The following is a 20,756-nucleotide window of genomic DNA, read 5'->3' as shown; positions in this document are numbered from 1 at the left end:
GTATATGGTCTGGCGCTCAGCTGATTAGTTTTTGGTGACGATTGGCCTTGATCTTCATGGTTAGCGCCTGAGGTCAAACATATTTGACCCCAAGGTCAAATTTTCAAGTTTTAGGAACCATATCGTGAAGTACCTCAAATTGAACACCTCGTTGAGTGCTTTCTAGATATGTCAAGCTTGAGACATTATGACGTCATTTGGTGACGTTATGAGGCAAACACATATTTTTCATGGTTACTCTGTAGAACGATTCTCATCGGAATCTCTCGTAGGCAGATATTCCTCAAGGAGTCGCTCCTGGTGGATAGCAGCTCTGTTCACCTCAGTGTGACCTTAAAGAAGTCACACGTGGTCACCTTTTGGCAAGATACGACATTGGTTTTTTTGGGGGTTTTTTATTATTACTATTATTACCAATTGAATTATTGTCTTTGTAAATATTTGTGTATGTTCATCATATGTGTTTATTTTGAAGAAATTGTTACTCGTCCATTTGTAGTGGGTTCGCGGATAAAACCCCTGTGCATCCGTTCCATTCTCCATACTCCTCCGCCCATCCGCCATTGTCTCTCCACCATGCCCTTCGAGCACGTGTTAAAATATCCGTGGATCAACGTGTCCGCCTCCACTTCAGAAGGAACCGCTCGGCCGTCCATGGTCTGTCGGTGTTATCCGCCTGGCTCCTTTAAATTTGGGTCGGAGGGTTAACCAGGGCCGGCCACCCCCGCGACAATATATAAATATATATATATATATATATATATATATATATATATATATATTTATATATATTTATATATATATATATATATATATATATATTTATATATATTTATATATATATATATATATATATATATATATATATATATATATATTTACTATATATATATATATATATATATATATATATATATATATATATATATATATATATATATATATATATATATTTATTTATATATATATATATATATATATATATATATATATATATATATATATATATATATATATAGTAAATATATACATACCGTACATACATATCGTAAAAAAAAGAAAAAGCATAAAATATACATTTGGGCAACAAGACATGTGGACCGCCCTGTATTTAAAGAAAGTGAAACAGTGAAATGCAAGGTGGACCTCTATTAGGATCCAAAGCAGCCTCTATAGTAGGAAAAACAACAGGTACTTAAAAAAAACAACATATCTTTACTGCTTTGGTTGTTTAATTGCCCATTTGCTCCATCATAAAGTTGCTATCACCAGAAAATAATTCTACATGGCAGGTTAGGAAAAAGTGTTTAAATGGAGAACTAACCACATGGTTTTATTAACAAAATGTGGTTAGGGGAAAACACATTTTCATTTGACTTGTGGATGAACTTGTTTATTTCATTTTTTGCTATTTTTCAGCCGTACCAGCCAACTGTCAATCTCTACACTGCTTGAGCTTTGCAAAGGCCAGGCTGGAGAGTTGGCGGTGGGAAGAGAGCTTCTCAACTCAGGTGAGAATATGATGACATGTTCCTTTTGTATCAACAATATCATAATGACTCACCAGCTGTGGTTTGTCCATCGCAGCTGTGACAAAGGTTGGCATTTTGAAGTGAAATCGCCAGGAGTCATTGGTTCTAGCGCTAGAGCCACGACACATGTAATTACGATTGAATAGAAGAAGGAATTGTGCATGGGAGGTGAAGGAAAATATAAACCACAAAATACTATGGTGACCAAGGAAGCTGCACCAAAAGAGAGTCAAATGCAGCCCGAAGTGAAATATTAATGATATAGTTATGCAAAACAATGTTTCAAGCTGGACGTAACAGGTTCTCAAATGGTGGACGGTGGTTTGGATGTAGGATGTGAAACATCTTTAACCACAGCAAATGTCAAAAGCAGTTTTTATGCCTATGCTGATGAAGTCGTTGGAGGCATCATGTTTTGTGGTTGTCTGTTCATCCGTCCATCTGTAAGTACGTACGAGTATGTACGTCCATGCTAATTTTCTCTTTTTTCGATGCAACCACTTATCCGATTGACACAAAATTTTCCCCACAGATGCGACTACTCATGTAGAATGTTGGAGTGATAATTATAATGTCATACATCACGTGGTGTGGCAGCCATGTTGGAAAAAAAGGAAAAGCTTTGGAACTCTGTATCTCTGAAACCGCTCCATGGAAAAAATTTGAAACTTGGCATATGGGAAGTACTTCCCATGGGGAATAAGTGTGATCTTTTTTTAAATGTCATAGGTGGCTTCATTATGATGTCATAATTACATATGTTAAATGCTTTATCCAATCAGTATGAAAACTTTTGATGGTCATCTCGGGCTAAATTGGATAAGGGAAATAATTGATGATATGATCAGTTCGTTATTCGGCAGCCATATTTTTGATTTTTTTTTTTTTTACATAAAACCTTCAAAAAGCATCTTCCCTGACAGCTGAACAGATTGAGGTGAACCTTTACAGGTATGTTTGCCTATCCATGAGGAACAAAAAGTTCTTAAAGGTGAACTTTTACAATGTGACGTCATAAGTAACATTGTTTAGCAGCTGTAATTTTTTTGAGGAATAAACCTTGAAAAATCCTCTCCAGAATGGATTGACAGATCAAGGGGAAACTTTTGTTTTGTTTGTTTACCTTATCGAGGCTCGTATGAGAGCTAACACACAACGCACAACAAGGGGGGCAGGAGACAAGAGGGGTGGGAGAGGAAAGGAAAAACAGTGGGGAACAGAGACATTATGAGATCTGTGGAAGGGAGAGGGATGCGGTGGGGAACACTGGGTATACAAGATGGACACCACAGGGACTTTCAGGACCTTACACGGCAGGGAACTTTTGGGAAGGAAGGCAGGGAATTTGAAGGAGTTAGGTTTGGGGTGGATTAACGGGGGTAGAAAAGATCATGGTTTTAGATGGGGGAAGATAAGAGGTGGTGGTAAACAGCTGTTTTGAAGACCTGAAGGGAAGAATGGGATTGAAGAGAGTGTGGGAGTTTATTGCAAAGGTGGGGAAAAAATAGGAATGAAAAAGTGAAGGTGAGCAGTAGTTCGTGATTTTGGTTTTCACCCACATGTTCTCCAAGCCTTGGGTATACCAAGATGTTTACCAATAATTAATAGATGACATGGTCTGGCAGCCATATTGGATTGAGCGAAAATCTTTTAAAAATTCGATTGAGCAAAAATCTTTCTCTTAAGCCACTTTATCATTCAACGTGAAACATCACAATTATGATCTGGTAGTCATGTGGAATATATGTTCTAAATTTCAACCTGATCAGATGCATGGTGTGGCAGCCAAAATTATTTAATATTTTGAATCTGGGTTCAAGAATTTACATCAAACTTAATACAAGTAAGTATAATGATTTAATAATGTGGGCAGTGGCATATCTGGTGATGTCGTGACGTCAAAGAGTGCCCTTCTAGTTTTATTATCTTTGCAATTTGAACAGATAAGGTTGCCTTTCGTCCTCCCAAATGCAACCAATGTTTTGCAAACACAGCTGAGCATTAAGAATTGGTGGTTGAATTCAGTGACCTGTCATGCAAATCCTGTTCAAATTTCAAGTCAATCGGATGAAGATTGAGAAATTGAGAAATTTCACATGGAAGTTGTTGCCCTTTGGCCTATGTTGACCTCAGAAATAATTGGTGGTTGAATTCAGTGAGCTGATTTGAAAATCCTGTTCAAATTTCAAGTCAATCAGTTTAAAATTGACAATTTTAGAAACTTGGCCTATGTTGACCTCATGAAACTTTGTCACGCATCCGTCGTAGGGATGCTGCCTACAATCTGCGAAAATTTCATCATGATCAGCTGAGCAGTTTGGGCTGAAAGCGAGCAGACAAACAACCAAACAAGTAGTCATAGACTGGTACTTACGAAATCATCAACTTGACCTCTGACCTTGTCCAATAAAAGCTGTCTCGAGAGAAGTTAGCGACGCAAACCAGAAGTTTCTATGATGATTCTGTACCAAACCATCAACTTTTTCCGTTCTCGAGTTACCGCGGATTAACGTAACGTAAAGGTCACACTCGACGCCCCCCCCAACTCGAAAGGACACCGGGGCGAGCGCGATGACGTCAGCGCGCACACACAAAACCTTTACGTGACTCAACGACGCGTCTGCTCGAGCGCGCTGCACCACGTGACGAGCCGTGACGCAGCGGGTGAAATATTTTTATACAATCTTAAAACGTCTCCAAAACATCCGATTTTTACCAGAATTTTGACAACCGAGCGTTAAGCATCCTAAGCGATTGCAAAAACCGAAGACAAAATTAAAATCGAAGTTAAAACGAACTCGTAACGTCGACCGAAGCAAAAATACTCCATTTCTTCGCAGGAATTTACGGAATTATTTAATATTATTTTATAACACTGAAATTTTTAAAACAGCCGTAACTCGACGAATTGACACACAAATTCCGCTGAACTTACCTCGATCTTCCAAACTCGCGCTCCGTCAACAATACCTGTGGTAACTTTTCTCGAGTTATCATGGTTTGGATGTTTGACCTCACTGTGACCTTGACCTTTGACCGATTTTGACCAAAATCTAATCAGCACTAGCCATCATCCTCCTGAATCAGGTGGTGTAATTTGCCATTGGTAGCTTCTTCCATTCTCGAGTTATCATGCCTACAAACAAACACACACACAAACACAAACAGAGGATGGAAGTCATCAATATACTTACGAAATCTTTAGATTTCGTAGGTAACAAACGAACTGAACAGATCAACGTACTTGACAATGAGATGTTTTTTGCCAAGTAGCAAACAGACAAACAGCAGTCAAAACACAACCTACGTCCACCTAAGGTGGCGGAGATAATAAGGGAGTTCTGTTTCTTCAGCAAAAGCAGAGAGAAGAATGTTTATATATCTACCTAGATGCTTTCAGCTTTCAATTTATATCGCAAGCCCAGTAATTGTATTCCAGTAATAATGTTTCACATTTCCTTCCCTCTTAATTATGTGTTTGCACTATATGATTATCTTGTCCCATCTGTATTTGAAGTTGAGAGCTTGCTGAAAGCTCTGAGGATGATTTAAAGTGAAACAAGAGCTTCGAAAGACCTTGGGGAGTTAGGGGGTGGGGTGGGGGAGGAGGAGGAGGGTGGGGGTTAATATTCTATGTAATCATTTTGAATTTTTCATCAACACTGATCTTAGGATCTCGATGGAACTTGATGGGAAATAAAGAGCATTGGTGTACTTTTCATGCATTACAAGGTTATTAATAGATAATTGACAAATCAACACAGTATATGGGATTTGAGGAAGAGCAATAGGAAGACAGAGTAAAAATGGACAAAATGATGGACTGGATGAGGAAGTCAAAGATAAGAGCTTAATTTCGAGCTACTGAATGGCGTGCCATAAATAGTTAATCTCCGGGGATCAGAGACTATGATGATGATGACGATGATGATGATGATGATGATGATGATTATGGGGTTTTATCCTTCAATTTCAGTATTGTGTGAGCCGAGTCGTATGATTAGATGGCAGTGCAAAACAGTCAAACCCAAACAACGTCACGTCTTTATGTGAACGAGAAACACCCCTGCCTTCGGGAGGATTGGCATGGAGTGAGGGAGGAGGGGGTGACCCTGTGTATTATGCAAAATTTGGTGGAGATTTGGCCAGCCCTGTTTTTTTCTATGATTTTCAGATGTATTTTCATAATACTGTACAGACATACATACATACATACATACATACATACATACATACACACATGACAGAAGTAAATGGACTCCATGATTTTTAAAGAATTTATTTATTGAACATTTGAAGACCATTTGATCCATTTTAATACATACACGAGTATTTTGTCGACTTGCCATTTGCAGATTTCAATGCTTTTACTCTTTCAGACATAGAACTAACAAGTTCTGAAATTTTCTCTTGTGGGATTTCTGCCCAGGCATCACGCAAAAGGTTTAGCAATTTTGCCCATGATGCTGGTTTCATGGAAATATTTCCGCACAGCTTGATCCAATTTGGCCTAGAGGTGTTCAATGGGATTCATCTAAAGAGACTGACTTGGCCATGGAAGTTGCTTGATCCCATTTCTGTCCTGCCGTTCTTTGGTCTTTCTTTGCAGTGTGGCATGGAGCTCCAGCTTCCATAAACAGTGTTGTTTTTGACCATCTGACCAGTGGAGAAAACGGGGAGATGTCCATCCTCAAGGATAGAAATGTATATCATAGAATTGATGTTGCCAACACACTTCACAAGCTCTGACCGACCAGCGTTCCAGATTTCTCCCACACCATCACTGAAAACCACCGTGTTTGACAGTTGGCTGCAATCAGTTCAAAGAGAACTCTTGACTGGGAAGTCTCCAGACCCATACGCATCCACTTTCAGAAAATTGAGTAAATTGGGACTCATCTGAAAAAATGGCAGTTTGCCAAAACTCCAAGGGTCTGGTGGCCAACTCGTCAGCCCACTTCTTTCTCCTTTGAATGTTGGATGGTCTAAGAAGAGGTTTTCTCCTAGCTGTTCTCCCATAGTAGTCCAGTTGATGAATGTACCGCACTGCAGTTCTTGAGATAACTTGGACCTCCTCTGCAACATCTGCTGCCTTGTATCGGGGAGTTTTCTCAATGGTCCGCTTGACAACTCAAAGACACCTTTCTGAGGGCCCAGGTCGATCAGAACAGGAAGCTGTGGATTCCTTGCCTTCGCTGATGAATTGCACAATCACCCGATTGACCGTAGAAAGCAGAATGCCAAGGTTCTGAGCTACCTGAAGCTGGCTGACTCCACCTTCCGATTGGCCAACAATTAGTCCTCTTTGAAAATCGCAAAGGTCATGTGCTCCCTGGGACAGATTCCCCAGACAGATACCTGGCCCATCCTCATCTCTTCGGGACAGGACATTCCAGGTACCCACCTGAAGGGACCACCTCAGGTTAATCCAAGGAGAGCACCGTCTAGTGGACAATACCTCAGCACCACCCCAACACACTACAGTGTGTTTTGCAGAGTTAAGTGTTTTGTGGTGGCCTGAGTGCAAATCCCGACACCAACCTCCAAGGCAAGGTAACATTCTCAACTGCAGGAGAACGTCTGCAGACACAGTTGGCACCAGATATGGATAGCAGGGCTCCGTTCCACCTTCTGAAACCCACATATGGAGAAAACCAACAACACACACACTGATGCCAAGTAAAGTGCCATTGTGGTAATACAGTTTATATACCTACACACGTGCAAATGTACACATACATAAAGTACATAAAATGACAAACACAACGATTTGGCTCGATTGGCAAACGATAGCAATCTCCAAACCATCATATTAAACACACACCCTCCCGGAGATGCCAGAAATATCAAATATGTTCGAATTGGACAACACTTTTTTAAATCCTCGTGGAGGATCTCGAAGTCTTACTCACATTGTTGTTCTGGTGGACTTTTTTGTTTCACAGCCTACAGTTTTCATCGAAACTTCCTGAAACTTGGCACACATATGTAAAAATACCCTGCATAGAGAGTAACCATCTCTGATTTTGAAAATTCCTCCCAGAAAAAAGTTATGACGTCAAAATATCTCCGCTAATGGAAAACGCCGAAAAAATTATCTCCGAAACTAGGCAAGCTTTTTGAATTCTGTTTGCAGGAATCGAATAGGGCATAAGCAGAGATGAATTACCGCACATATGATACATCACTATGACGTCATATCAATTTTTATGACATCATATCAATTTTTATGATGTCATTCCTATTTTTTGACATTTTTTGTTTCACAACCCAGAGTTTTCATCAGATCTTCGTGAAACTTGCCATGTATATGCAGAAAGCCCACACACAGGCAGTAACAATCTCCGATCTTGGAAATTCTTCCTAGAAAAAAAGTTGACATCATATCGCCGCTAATGGAAATCGCCTATACCATTATCTCCGAAACTAGGCAAGCTGCTTGAATTTTGTTTGCGGGAATAAAGCCAGGCATTAGCACAGATAATTTATTGCAAACCTGATACATCACAATGACGTCATATTCGTTTTTATGACGTCATCATTAAGAGGACAAGGATCTTAGCTCATTCGAGCTTGTTGGCAGTCAGAAATGCTGCTAAGTTCAAACCTGAAGCTTAGATTTTGTAATCCGGCTCAGTTTAACCGATTCTCGAGGTTATCGAATTTGTGGAAATGAAATAAAGCCACGAATGCTGGCGTCTCCGGGCGTTTATAAGCATTGCAATGTATCCTGCAATTCATAGGTATCAATAATATGAGTGAGTGTAATTTATCACTCAGAAGCTTGACCTTCCAGGCAAGGAGTTCAATCACAGCTCACACACACGGCCTTCAGGATCACCACCATTGTCGCACCTCCCTGACATCACCCCCGCGCCGCCAGGGTGAACCACCGATGACGATAGCGGGCATGTGCCACATTGAGGAAAGTGGAGAAGAAAAAAAAAACTTTGTCGTTGAGAAATTGTTGCGACCTGTTCCAAGTCAAGGCATGGTTGAGCAGGCCAAAAAACATGGCGGCTTCAGACCCCGGTGAGGTAACCTTTAGACCCCAGAGAGCAAAGTGGCCAAGGATGCACCTGATGAAGGATATAATTAAATATGGCTGTTAATTATCTTCAAAAGAGGTGTTTTAATTAACCCAAACAACCAATTTTCACTCATGAACTTCTTTGGAGTTTTCTTGGAATGCATGCAAATTTTCAGGCTGCTCGGTTTTACAGTTATGGAGGAGACACACACACTCTGTCTCTGTCTCTGTCTCTGTCTCTGTCTCTGTCTCTGTCTCTGTCTCTCTCTCTCTCTCTCTCTCTCTCTCTCTCTCTCTCTCTCTCTCTCTCTCTCTCTCTCTCTCTCTCTCTCTCTCTCTCTCTCTCTCTCTCTCTCTCTCACTGTCTCTCACTCTCTCTCACTCTCTCTCACTCTCTCTCACTCTCTCTCAGTCTCTCTCAGTCTCTCTCAGTCTCTCTCAGTCTCTCTCTGTCTCTCTCAGTCTCTCTCAGTCTCTCTCAGTCTCTCTCAGTCTCTCTCAGTCTCTCTCAGTCTCTCTCAGTCTCTCTCAGTCTCTCTCAGTCTCTCTCTCTCTCTCTCTCTCTCTCTCTCTCTCTCTCTCTCTCTCTCTCTCTCTCTCTCTCTCTCTCTCTCTCTCTCTCTCTCTCTCTCTCCCTCTCTCTCTCTCTCTCTCTCTCTCTCTCTCTCTCTCTCTCTCTCTCTCTCTCTCTCTCTCTCTCTCTCTCTCCCTCTCTCTCTCACACTCCTTCTCTCCCACACTCACACACACACACTCACTCACTCACTCACTCACTCACTCACTCACACACACTCATTCACTCACTCACTCACTCACTCACACTCACTCACACACTTATTAGTATAGATAGTCAGATAAAATCCCTTTTGAAGGATTAAATGGAACTTCAGTAAATTTCCCACTGATAAAGTGTGGTTACTGAATTTACTGTGATGGTTCACTTTGTGAGACACTGAATTATATCCCAGTATAAAACCTTCCCAACTCCCCCCCCACCCTTTTCCCCCATAACCTCCTCAGTCCTAATTAATATGGGATTATTTAATCTGTTGTTGGTGTAGCACAGGGAAGATGGGCTGAGTTGGACAAATACATTTACGAATCTAACACGTAGTAAATAATACACTGACAGTTTTGGCACGCAGTTTACAGTTTATTTGGTTTTTTGTATACAATGTCGAGGCTAGTATGAGAGCTAACACACAGAACATAAAATAAGGGGAACAGGAGAGAAGACGGGTGGGAGAGGGAAGGACAAAACAGTGGGTCCCAGAGCCATGAAGAGATCTGTGTAAGGGAGAGGGATGGGGTTGGGGAACACAGGGTGAACAAGATGAACACTACAGGGACTTTCAGGAAGGAAAGCAGGGAATTTGAAGGAAGTGATTTTGGGGTGGATTAACGGGGGTCGAAAAGATCGTGGGTTTGGATGGGGGAAGAAAACAGATGGTGGTGAACAGCTGTTTTGAAGACATGGAGGGAAGAGTGGGATTGAAGAGAGTGTGGGAGTTTGTTCCAAAGGTGGGAAAAAAGAGGAATGAAAGAGAGAAGGTGAGCAGTGATTCTTGATTTTGGCAGTTTTACCAGAAGGGGGTTGCTGGTGGACCTTGAGCGCCCTGCGGAAATATAAGATGCCAATTATCCTAAATGCCTTGGTTTCCACAGTGCGAAGCCAACAAAGGTGAGAGGCGGGAGCACCAGCCCAGAGGGGAGAGCAATACTCCATCAGGCTGTGGACGAAAGCTTTGTATGTGATCATGAGCTCAGGTGTGCCAAGGAAGGACTTTGCATGACGGAGGATTCCCAGTCAGCGACTGGCTTTGGAGGCCAGCTTGGAAATGTGGCATTCCCAGGAAAGATCATGGCAGATAGTGAGACCCAGAAGCTTGAATGAAAGGACATCTTCCAGAGGATTGTTGAGAAAGTAGACTGGTGTTGGGGGTTCCAGATGGTCCGATCAGAGAGACAAAGTGAGAGTATGAGATTTCTCAGGATTGAAATACATGTTCCAAGCGTTAGACCAGCTTGGGATTTTATCCAGATCTGCAGAGGGTGAAGAGGCTGCTGCTTGCCAATTTGAGGGATGATAGAAGGTATGGCAAAGGGTGGAGTCATCAGCAAAGAGATAGAGGATTTTCCAGAGAGTCAGAGAGATCATCGATGAAAACCAGTGAAAGAACAGAGCCCAGACCATTGCCTTGAGGAACTCCAGCCTGAGCAGGAAAACGGGATGAGAGAACTCCATTAAGGGCCACACGTGACACGTTGGCTGCAACAGGAGTGAAAGTCTGAGAGCCATGAGTGGAGATGGCCTTGGATACCACAGGAAGAGAGTTTGGTGAGCAGGGCAGGGTGCCAGACCATATCAAAAGCACACGATACGTCTATGGATATGGCTCTGATTTCATGTCCGGCATTGAGAACCTCCATCCATTGTTGGGAGAGCAGAAGCAGCATATCCAGGGTAGAGTAACCTGGTCTGAAGCCAAATTGATGATCGGAAATCAAGGCATTGGAGAAGAGGAAGGATGTCATGTCTAAAGTGATGATGGATTCCATAACCTTGCTGATGATTGGGAGAAGGCTGATTGGTCTATAGTTGTGGGGATCTGTTTTTGCACCTTTATTATGCAGAGCAGTAATGTTTGCTGATTTCCAAGCAGATGGCAGATGACCTTGAGTAAATGAAAGGGTCAATAGAAAAGAGAGAGGGTGAGCAAGAGCAACAGAGCAGGTTTTTAGGACACATGGGCTGATGCCGTCCGGACCGGTTGCAGAATCGTAGTCGAGGTTTGACAGCAAGCTCTCTACTTTGTCAGGATAAAAGGATGCAGAGTCCAGGAACATCTGGGTGTGACTGGATAAGGTGGGTGCAGAAAGCAATGGGTTTGGGACACAAGATTTAGAAGCAAACACGGAGTTTAGGCATTCAGTCTTTTCATGTGCCGTGTCAGCTGTGCGGCCATTTGAGGTAATAGAGGGGATGGAGGGAGAACATACACCAGAAACAGACTTAACTATACGCCACCAGGATTTGGAGCAGGGAGACAGGTTTGAGAGTTCAGACTTGAGATTAGATAGATGTTGGTTCCTGGCCCTCCTCAGGATAGACACACACTTGTTCCGAGCTTTGTGAAAGGAACTGAGATTTCCTTCAGTTGGATTATCCTTCCATGAGGCAAAAGCAAGTTGTTTCATGACCACTGCCTCGCCACAAGCTTCAATGTACCATGGGCGGGGAGGAAGGGTCGGACAACTGAAGACGAGATGGGATAAATCTGTGCATGAGAGAGAGCAAGTTTCTTTGAAAGAATTCCCAGGACGAGTTGATGTCAAGAAAGTCAATGGGAGACCAATCTAGAAATAAAGGGAAGCAACTCCTCACTGGCTGCATCTGCATCATTCATACTAAAACTATCTGCCATGTCTCGAGGACAATTGACTGAACATGAAGATTTGACAAACTCTTCTACTCAATATATCCATGCTCGGTGTTTAGTAAATTACGTTTTTTGAAAGAATAGGTAATTCAATGTAAATCAATCAATTCCTAAGTGAAGATGTGCAGTGATGTGACTTGTTTGTATGTCTTAAGGAGGTATCATTTCACGGTTAACATGAAAATATTTAACATTAACAGTGGGATCTATTATTGTGTTTGACTTGACCTCGTCTCCCGCATTTGATTATTTTAAGTCACCATGTTTAAACTCCGATTCCAAGTCTGAAGGCCCAGTCACACCTTGACGTTTTAGCCAGCAATGGCAACGTATCAAATGTATGTAAAACGGTGGCTTACGCTGAACTTTTGATATTTTTTTTAAAGATTCAGATGTATTCATAACGAGATGGTCGTATGCATAACATATTAGTCACGGACACAGAACGTTTCGTTGTCTTATAGATAACTTATACCAACGAATGCTTAGCCTGTTGTCGGCGTTCACAACCTATGGCCAACGATAGGCTAACTTATGCATAGCGCGCTGCACGTATCGCCGACGATCACGTGGCGTAGCCTATTAAAAGGCTGCCACACAACGATTCAAATCATAACCGCTGGAGAATTGGAAGTATCAACATCGCAGTCGCACCTTGGCGATCTTGCCAGCATCTGCCGATCTCTGGAAAATGTGTCTAAAATGCTGGCGCACGTCGAATACAGTATGGGTAAGTTTGGTCTACGTGAATAGAACGCTAAAGTACGCTATCATACGTCGTAGTAAGTGAAGTACATCTTGTAATTTTAAACGTGTTAAAAATTTTACGACGTACTTGCCTTATGCTTCACACGTTCCGCATGCGATGGGAATAAGTTGTACGCACGAGATGCGATCGTTGGCACAGGTCGACAAAAGTTACTTGTAAGTTACTCATAAGTCGAAACACGTCGAGGTAATGGTTAGCATCAGTGTTCCAGACTCCCTGGTTTTTTTTTTCTTCAGTATGACGGTGATGTTGACACTTTGATTTCTTGTGCGGTTATAATATAATATTATGAATAGGCTGCTGCTCAACGATTTAAATCATAACCGCACTAGAAATCGAAGTGTCAACATCACTGTCAAACCGAAGGGGGAAAAAAAAAAACCAGGGAGTCTGGAACACTGACGCTAACCATTACCTTGACGTGTTTCGACATATGAGTAACTTACAAGTAACTTTTGTCGACGTGTGCCAACGATCGCATAACGTGCCTACAACACGTTACTCATCGGTTAGAAATAAGTTTCGGGTAGCTAAACATTACTCGACGTGTTTCGACTTATGATTAACTTACAAGTAACGTGTGTCAACGATCGCATAACGTGCCTACAACTTATGACCAGCATTATGCGGAACGTGTGAGTCATACGCTGGCATGCGTCGTAAAATTTCAAGCATGCTAAAATTTGAGGACAACCGCAAAGTACAACGATGAAAGCCAGCGTACTCCGACGTATGGCAGTGTTTTTCAGTGTGCTCTCAATGTTTCCAAAACTAACCCATAACGTATTCGACGTGTGCCAGCATTTTAGACAATTTTTTCAAAAATCGGCATAAGCTGGCTAAAACGTCAAGGTGTGACTGGTCCTTTACATTCGTGTCTGATTCTGAGTCCAACAAAAAAGGACTTCGAGACAGTCCTGAAATGATGTACTGAATCACGACCAAAAGCTATAACTGCATTAACAAGATCTCTTTGTTATGTTTCTGTTTAGTGTCACTGGGCCTTGGAGGCTTGGACTTTGTGTTGAGCTGCATTCTAGCCACTCAAACATACTATGCCAACTGGCAAGCCCTGCTGGGCCGTCTATGCTTTGTTGACCGCCTGCTTCTCGAATTTCCCACTGAGTTCTACCCACATGTTCTGAATGAGTCAGAGGAAACTACTGAGGATGAGGACCCCAAAAGGTGTTGCTTCTTTGACTGCTGTTCTTGTCTGTTTATTCCCCAACATTGCAGCAACACCTGTGTTTTTCACACTCCATGTTACAAAACTAGAACAGTTAATATATTCCTGTGCCCATTTCACATGATCTCTCAGACAAATTTTCCCTTCCTCCTAACTAACTTGATTGTCTCAACTTCCTGTTCTTTGACATTCACACGTCACTCTGTTTTTCACAGATACAACAAGCTGTTGTCTCTCCTAGCTTTTGCACTCAAGTTTCTGGACAGCTCACATTCTCTTGTGGGCAAAGTGTCTGGGCGCCTCGTCTTGACCGCAGCCCGAATGGTTGCCCAGGTGCCGAGTGTGTACCAACATCTCGTCGCAATGATTGCTGAAGCCGGGAATGGCCGACAGCAGCAACAGCTCACTTCAGCATACACGCAATACCAGCAGGTATGATTGATAAGTTTATTTAGGTCTCGCTTTGCCCAATGAGGCATCGTCATTTGAACAAGGTTGATGAGATTGATTCAATCTCTTGGTATATGATTGGGGATATCAGGATATCAGTTTCCCTCAAATCACAACTTGATATAACAGGTTTGACATTATTGGCCAAGTCTCAATGGTTGTGATATTTTGGTACAAGGGGCATGCCATGAACTACAGGAGAAGGAAAGAATTTGAGATTTGACCTTAATGTGAATTAACTCTAAATGATGTGAGGAGAACTTGGGATGAGCACTAAAATGCCCAACCATTCTTGAAATGATGCATGAAATTAATTCACTAGTTTGCAGGTGACTGAATATAATTATAAGACAGCTTATGATATTTCAGCACCTGGCCACAAATTGTTTAAAAGTCGTTAGGGTGGTTGTTTTTTTTATTCACTATGTATAAAATTTGAGAAAAAAAACAGCAACATTCATGATTGGGAAACAACATTCATGACAAACCAGATGGTACAATATGTTCCCACACTATACTTTTGGATAGAAACTATGCATTCTATTTTCTTCAAGGACAAGAAAAATTACTATGGGTTACAGTTATCCTCAAGAAAATAATTCCGACTTGGCCCCTTTGAGTCGTTACTGGTATCCTATAAGTCATAAGCCTCCCCCTCCCATCCAATCAAGCACTGGCTGCACTACTATATTAATAACATGGCTGTTTCACTGATGCAATGCCCCCTGCACCTTAGGGCAGGAATTTGGAATTTGGCCAGGGTGCCGGTGATGATTTGCCGGATTTTCATTGAAAGACATCTTGGGATCTTTAACATCCAGAAACTTATGCCAGCAGATGGGACACCCAGGTTATCATCTATGTAAGGGATGGCACACAGTCACGGATTGCCTGTGAAGCACCAATCGGCCAATTTATAGTTGGGTCGAGAATCAAATCTCAACGAGACAGCTCAAAGACAAGTAAATGGACTCCCTCTATGCCATCCTGGCAAACTTTGAAATAGGGACGGTGTTCTCTGGTACCATGGGTTTCACAAATTCACATTAACATCAGCCCTAAAAAAGGAGTAAAGGGCAAAAAATAGAGAAAATAACAGGTTGGATCTGTCAAAAATTTGGCCGATTTTGTATATTTAGTAATAAATGGCTTCAAACTACAAAGCATTCTTCAAGTTACAAGTCTTTACTTTGCGCAGTGTACTTCAAGATCTATGTGTATTTATTGGAGCTAATAATGTTTTGTTGAGCATGTATCTGTCTCCCATCCATGTGTGCCAGGTCTCCTTTCCTGGTGCAGATGGAAGTGCGGCCAGACTCAGGCAGCGAGTGATTGGCCTTGCTCGTGAGATGGGTATCCTAGGAGCACTGCAGGTATCGCATGCCAATGATATTCACATCACGTGTGATCATATGGTAACTGTATGCTGCTTCTTTTTTCTTCGTTTTTTTTCTTATTTTTTTCGATACAACGTCAAGCCTCGTGGAAGAACTATAACACAGAACAGATCAATACGCAACAGAACAAAAGGAACAGCAAAGATAGAGGGGGAAACAACAACAACAGCAGGGCCGAGGGACAAAATGGATGGATACGGACAAACAAGGGATGCGGATAAGGATGAATGATATAGGAGGACACAGGGTGTGGACAAGATGGATACAGAAGCAAACTCTCAAGAAGGAAAAACTGGAAATTTGGAAAGAGTTGGGTTTGGGGGATTAAGGGGTTGGCAGAGGTCGAAAAGATCATGGTTTTGGATGGGGGATGATCTGAGATGGTGATGAACAACTCTCTTCAAGACATTGATGGATGAAGTTAAAAAAAAAAAAATGACCGTTTTTACAGCCATTTTTCCCTGCTCTGCAGGGGTTGGCTTTTTTTGAGGCAATGTTTTTTTTATGGCCGGATGCCCTTCCTGACGCCAACCCTCGTCGCCTCTTACGACACACACAGGGATATGGTACACCTATTGTAACCGGGGCATACACCGGGACCAGTACACTGGTACTCATTTCACTGACCTCAGAAGGATGACAGGCTGAGTCAACCCCCTGGTGTTAATTCAACAGCCAACGGGGCTTGAACTCAGGACACTCGGATCCCAAGCCGCCACCCTCACCACTAAGCCAACACCAGGCTTGATGGATGAAGTAAATTGAAGAGAATCTGCAAGAGATTCGGTATCGAGGTTGTTCACCAGAAGAGGGTTGCTGGTGGACCAGATGTGCCCTGCAGAACCCTGGGGAGAAGGGACAAAGCATGGAAAGGACAGAGGGTGAAAGACCCGAAAGGAGGTGTTGGAAGACAGAGAGACCACTGACAAGCAAACAAAGATTATATGTATATCTGGGAAAATTACATGCCCAGACCAGAAATCGAACCCAGGTTGATTATGATGGGGAAAGAGAGTGGCATCTATATGTGAGAGAATTTCATGTGCAGTTTGTGGGACGCCCAGACAGCTCAGATGGCAGAGCACTTGTATGGTTTACCAGAGGACCCGGGTTCAATTCCTGGTTTGGGCATGTAATTTTCCCACATATACATGTAATCTTTGTTTGCCTGTTCATTAATAAATATAATTATATCAATGAATACACATGACACCCGTGTAAGAGTAAAGTGTGGCCAATTAGGACCAGGCAAGATTGATTGAGATAAATCAGAGGAATGAGGTAGAAAAGACTCAATTCGGATTTGCACTGACAAAAAGACGAAATGTGGAGCAGAACGTCAAAAGGAGAGTGTTCCTGAGGCAGCAGTAGTAGGAAGACAAGTCGAGGGGGATCAAGAGGATAGTGTGCCCCAGTGTTTGGTTGGCACATCACTGATCTCAGCTGATGACGTCATGGGGTCCAATGGTGGGACTTCCCATGCCAAGAAGCAGAGTGACTGTGAGAAGAGACGGCAAAGAAAGTTTCAGGCAGCATGGAAGGTCACATTCCAATGTCTCAAATATGACGCAGAGAATGAGAAAATATTCTGTGATTTAATGGCGGAGCTATCCAGTACTTGTGCATCTTCCAAGCAAACCAGTACTTTAAAATCATCCATTTTGACAAACAGCGCCATTGCATATTTGTTGTTGTTAAGAATACAAGGCTTGTATTAATTCCGGTATCAGTGGAAAGGTTGTGTACTTCTCACATCCTGATGATGAAGTTCAATCAAAATATGTATCTTACTGTTCTTTGAGAAGTTAACATTTTCAATCTCACTCCATCCAATCCATTTTATTCACTCATCACCTTCACCCCACCTCCTTCATTCAGCACCTCCTCCAAACCCTCTCTCTCTCCACTTACGTACGACCTCATTCGATCAAATGGCCTTTCTTAAATGTTTTTGACCCTGTGCTGTGCTTACAAAAAGAAAACTGCATGAACCTCTATTTTGCATGAAAGACATTCGTTCAATAAAACACGACTGCGTTCCAAAGGGAAAGCCGGTACATTGCACAATGAGCTCTCATTAAATTGCATTGGAATTATTTATTTTGTCGGTGGAGAAGTGAAGGGGGGTGGGTTGACAATAATTAGGGTATGCCAGGGAATGGAATCGCGTGTAATTTTTGTCCTAATTATGTGGATTTGTTTTCTGGAAGTCAACACGTTTCACTGATTTTTCTCGTTAATTTTGTCCACTTAGAGAAAGTTTATTTTAATGCTGTAGTTGTTTTCACCTTCATGGGTTTTCAGATATAAAGCAAATAATTGATTCAGAATACAAATAATTCAAACTCAAGGAGCAGAAATGTAGGATAGAAAGCGACATGCCTTCATATCTTAGGTACTTCAAAATGTATTCTGCTGAAAAAAATGAGAAATAGATTAATAATTAAATGAATAAGAATATCAGTAGATACGAAAATGTATAAAATATAAATGACGTTCAAAATATATGACTATAGCTTCTTGTTTTCAGATTCCTGATCCTGCTACTGATGGCCGCTTCGATGGATTCGTTGAGCCTCCAACACCACATAACTCTCTGAACACCAATTTGGCTCTTTCACTACTCTCAACCAACTCACAAACTGCCAGCAGGTTCACTGATCTTTCTTCCTTCTCTGCAGATCCCTCTGCTCACCACGGCTCTTTCCTCCCTTATGCCTCTGAGCCAGTGGCACAATTCACTCCACAGTCTCTCAACCACCCCGCCTCTCAGCCAAAAAATGCTGCTTCTCATCTGGTTTCCGTGCCAAAGATTTTGATATCAAAAGCAGAAAATGTGGCACTTCCTGATGATTCATGTGTCCGGGGACAGAGTACAGACATTCGGACCTCAGCTTGTCATGTTGGTATGCTGCCAGCTACACCAAAGCCTTCAGAAACTGGACTGCGACCCATTGTAGGGCTTCCTGGGAAAAGCAGACTTCAGTATGTAGCTAGAGCTGAAGGAAAGACTCTCCCTGTTGTGAATCCTCCAGATACACCTGGCCCAAGTAGTAAACCAAGTGGGACAATCACTGCTGTCAATTCTGTAAGTGCAAAGGTTGGTGGAAAACCTCTCAACCTAACTCCAGGGCCTCTATCCGAGGCCTCAAATTCAGTACAAGCCTCAGCAAGTCCCACGTCTGCAAATACAGGTGATGTTGGAAATCATGTACAGAGTCAAAGCAAAACGCCTTCATGGACAGAACCTGGGGCTCGTGTGGCAACAGGGGTAGTGAAGCATCGCCACTCAGAGAGTAACAGGAAGCATGCTGGAGGTCGAATTGAGGGAGCAACAAGTGGAGGAGGAGGAGGAGGAGGAGGAGCTTCCAGGGTGGCGACAAATCGTGCAGTTGAAAGCCGCAGAGACGGACGGACGGTCGAAGAAAGGGGCCGGGAGGCAAGACGAGCTGGGCGGCGAAGGAAGACCTCTGAAGTACCACCACTTCAACGAATTGAGCAAGAAAATACTGTTGATGGTGATTCACTGCAAAGCAATAAGGCTGAGAACAAGAATATTTGCCACAAATCTAAGCATTCGCCGACTCCCAGTGAACCCAATGGAGTTACATTCTTGAGCGAAGTGGCTGGGGAGCCAGGATATAAAAAAGGTGACAGTGGTGCGACACATAAAGATGATTCATATCAGGAAGAAGTTAAGCAACAGTGGAATTGCAAGGAAAAGATGGAGCAAGAAGAAGAAGAAGCTCTTGCAGTTGTCATGGCAATTTCAGCCTCGCAAGATGCCTTACCTGTTATTCCTCAATTGAAACCACAGGGAGGCCTAGATATCATCCTGGTCCAAAATGAGGTAAGTCCATAAAATGATAGAGTGAGCAATACTCTTTTATATATTGACTTTATCTACTTAACAAAGCTACAATCCCAACTTCCATCTGATTGATAGCATCAAGTCAAAGGAATAGATAGAATATTTTGTTTGCATAGTCTGATCAACTCAAGAGAAAATTCTTTTCACTGGCCGCTCTGCCTCATGAAGGCAATTCCACACAAAAAAACCGATCAGGACAAGTGACGCCACGACGTTCCGTGAATAAAGAACCTCCACCTGGAGATCATTCGCAGTATTTCCTAAAGTGACGTACAAGTGATATTTCAAAAACTGAGAACGACTACATGTGAGTGATGTTGAATTTTTCATGTTGTATCCTTGTACGTAAAATACACTCTTAAAGGCCCGGTCACACCTTGACGTTTTAGCCAGCGATGGCAACGTATTAAAATGTATGTAAAATCTGGCTGACGTTGAACTTTTGATGTTTTTTTTTTAAGATTCGAACGTATTCATAACGAGTTGGTCGTATGTATAACATATTAGTAATGGACACAGAACGTTTCGTTGTGTTATAGATAACTTATACCAACGAATGCTGAACCTGTTGTTGGCCTACACAACCGATGCCCAACGATAGTATAACTTAGGCATAGCGCGTTGCACGCATCGCCGACGATGTCGTGACGTAGCCTATTAAAAGGCTGACGCACAACGATTCGAATCATAACTGCCGTAGAAATGGAAGTGTCAACATCGCGGTCACACCTTGGCAATCTTGCCAGCGTATGCTGACCTAAGAAAAATGTGTCTAAAACGTTGGGGCACGTCAAATACGGTATGAGTAAGTTTGGTATACGTGAGTACAACGCTAAAGTACGCTATCATACGTCGTAGTAAGTAGAGTACGTCAAGAAATTTTAAACATGTTCAAAATTTTACGACATACTCGGCGTATGACACACGTTCCACATGCGATGGGGATAAGTTTTACACACGTCCACAAAGGCTACTTATAAGCTACTCATAAGTCGAAACACATCGCGGTAATGTCTTTTTTACGCGAAACTTATTTCTAACTTATGTTTGACGTGCTTTGAACCAATTCTTTACGTCGTCC

At 42.2% G+C, this 20,756-nt stretch overlaps 1 protein-coding gene across 2 annotated transcripts in view; it reads left to right on the top strand.

Annotated features, from left to right (window-relative positions):
• MAP3K1 (mitogen-activated protein kinase kinase kinase 1) overlaps positions 1–20,756 on the top strand; it is a 139,437-nt gene that overhangs the window by 76,418 nt on the left and 42,263 nt on the right. For both annotated transcript variants that reach the window (XM_085845545.1, XM_085845546.1), the window contains exons 12-16: positions 1,420–1,511; positions 13,764–13,956; positions 14,173–14,389; positions 15,688–15,780; positions 18,335–19,654. In XM_085845545.1, coding sequence (XP_085701671.1) covers positions 1,420–1,511; positions 13,764–13,956; positions 14,173–14,389; positions 15,688–15,780; positions 18,335–19,654 — 1,915 coding nt within the window. The remainder of the gene's footprint in view (positions 1–1,419; positions 1,512–13,763; positions 13,957–14,172; positions 14,390–15,687; positions 15,781–18,334; positions 19,655–20,756) is intronic.

Source organism: Eptatretus burgeri, chromosome 11, assembly GCF_056783735.1.
Source record: "Eptatretus burgeri isolate ZD-2024b chromosome 11, Ebu_testis_v1, whole genome shotgun sequence".
NCBI lineage: Eukaryota > Metazoa > Chordata > Myxini > Myxiniformes > Myxinidae > Eptatretus > Eptatretus burgeri.
The sequence above is the reverse complement of the archived record's forward strand: the minus strand, read 5'-3'. Positions and strand labels throughout refer to the sequence as shown.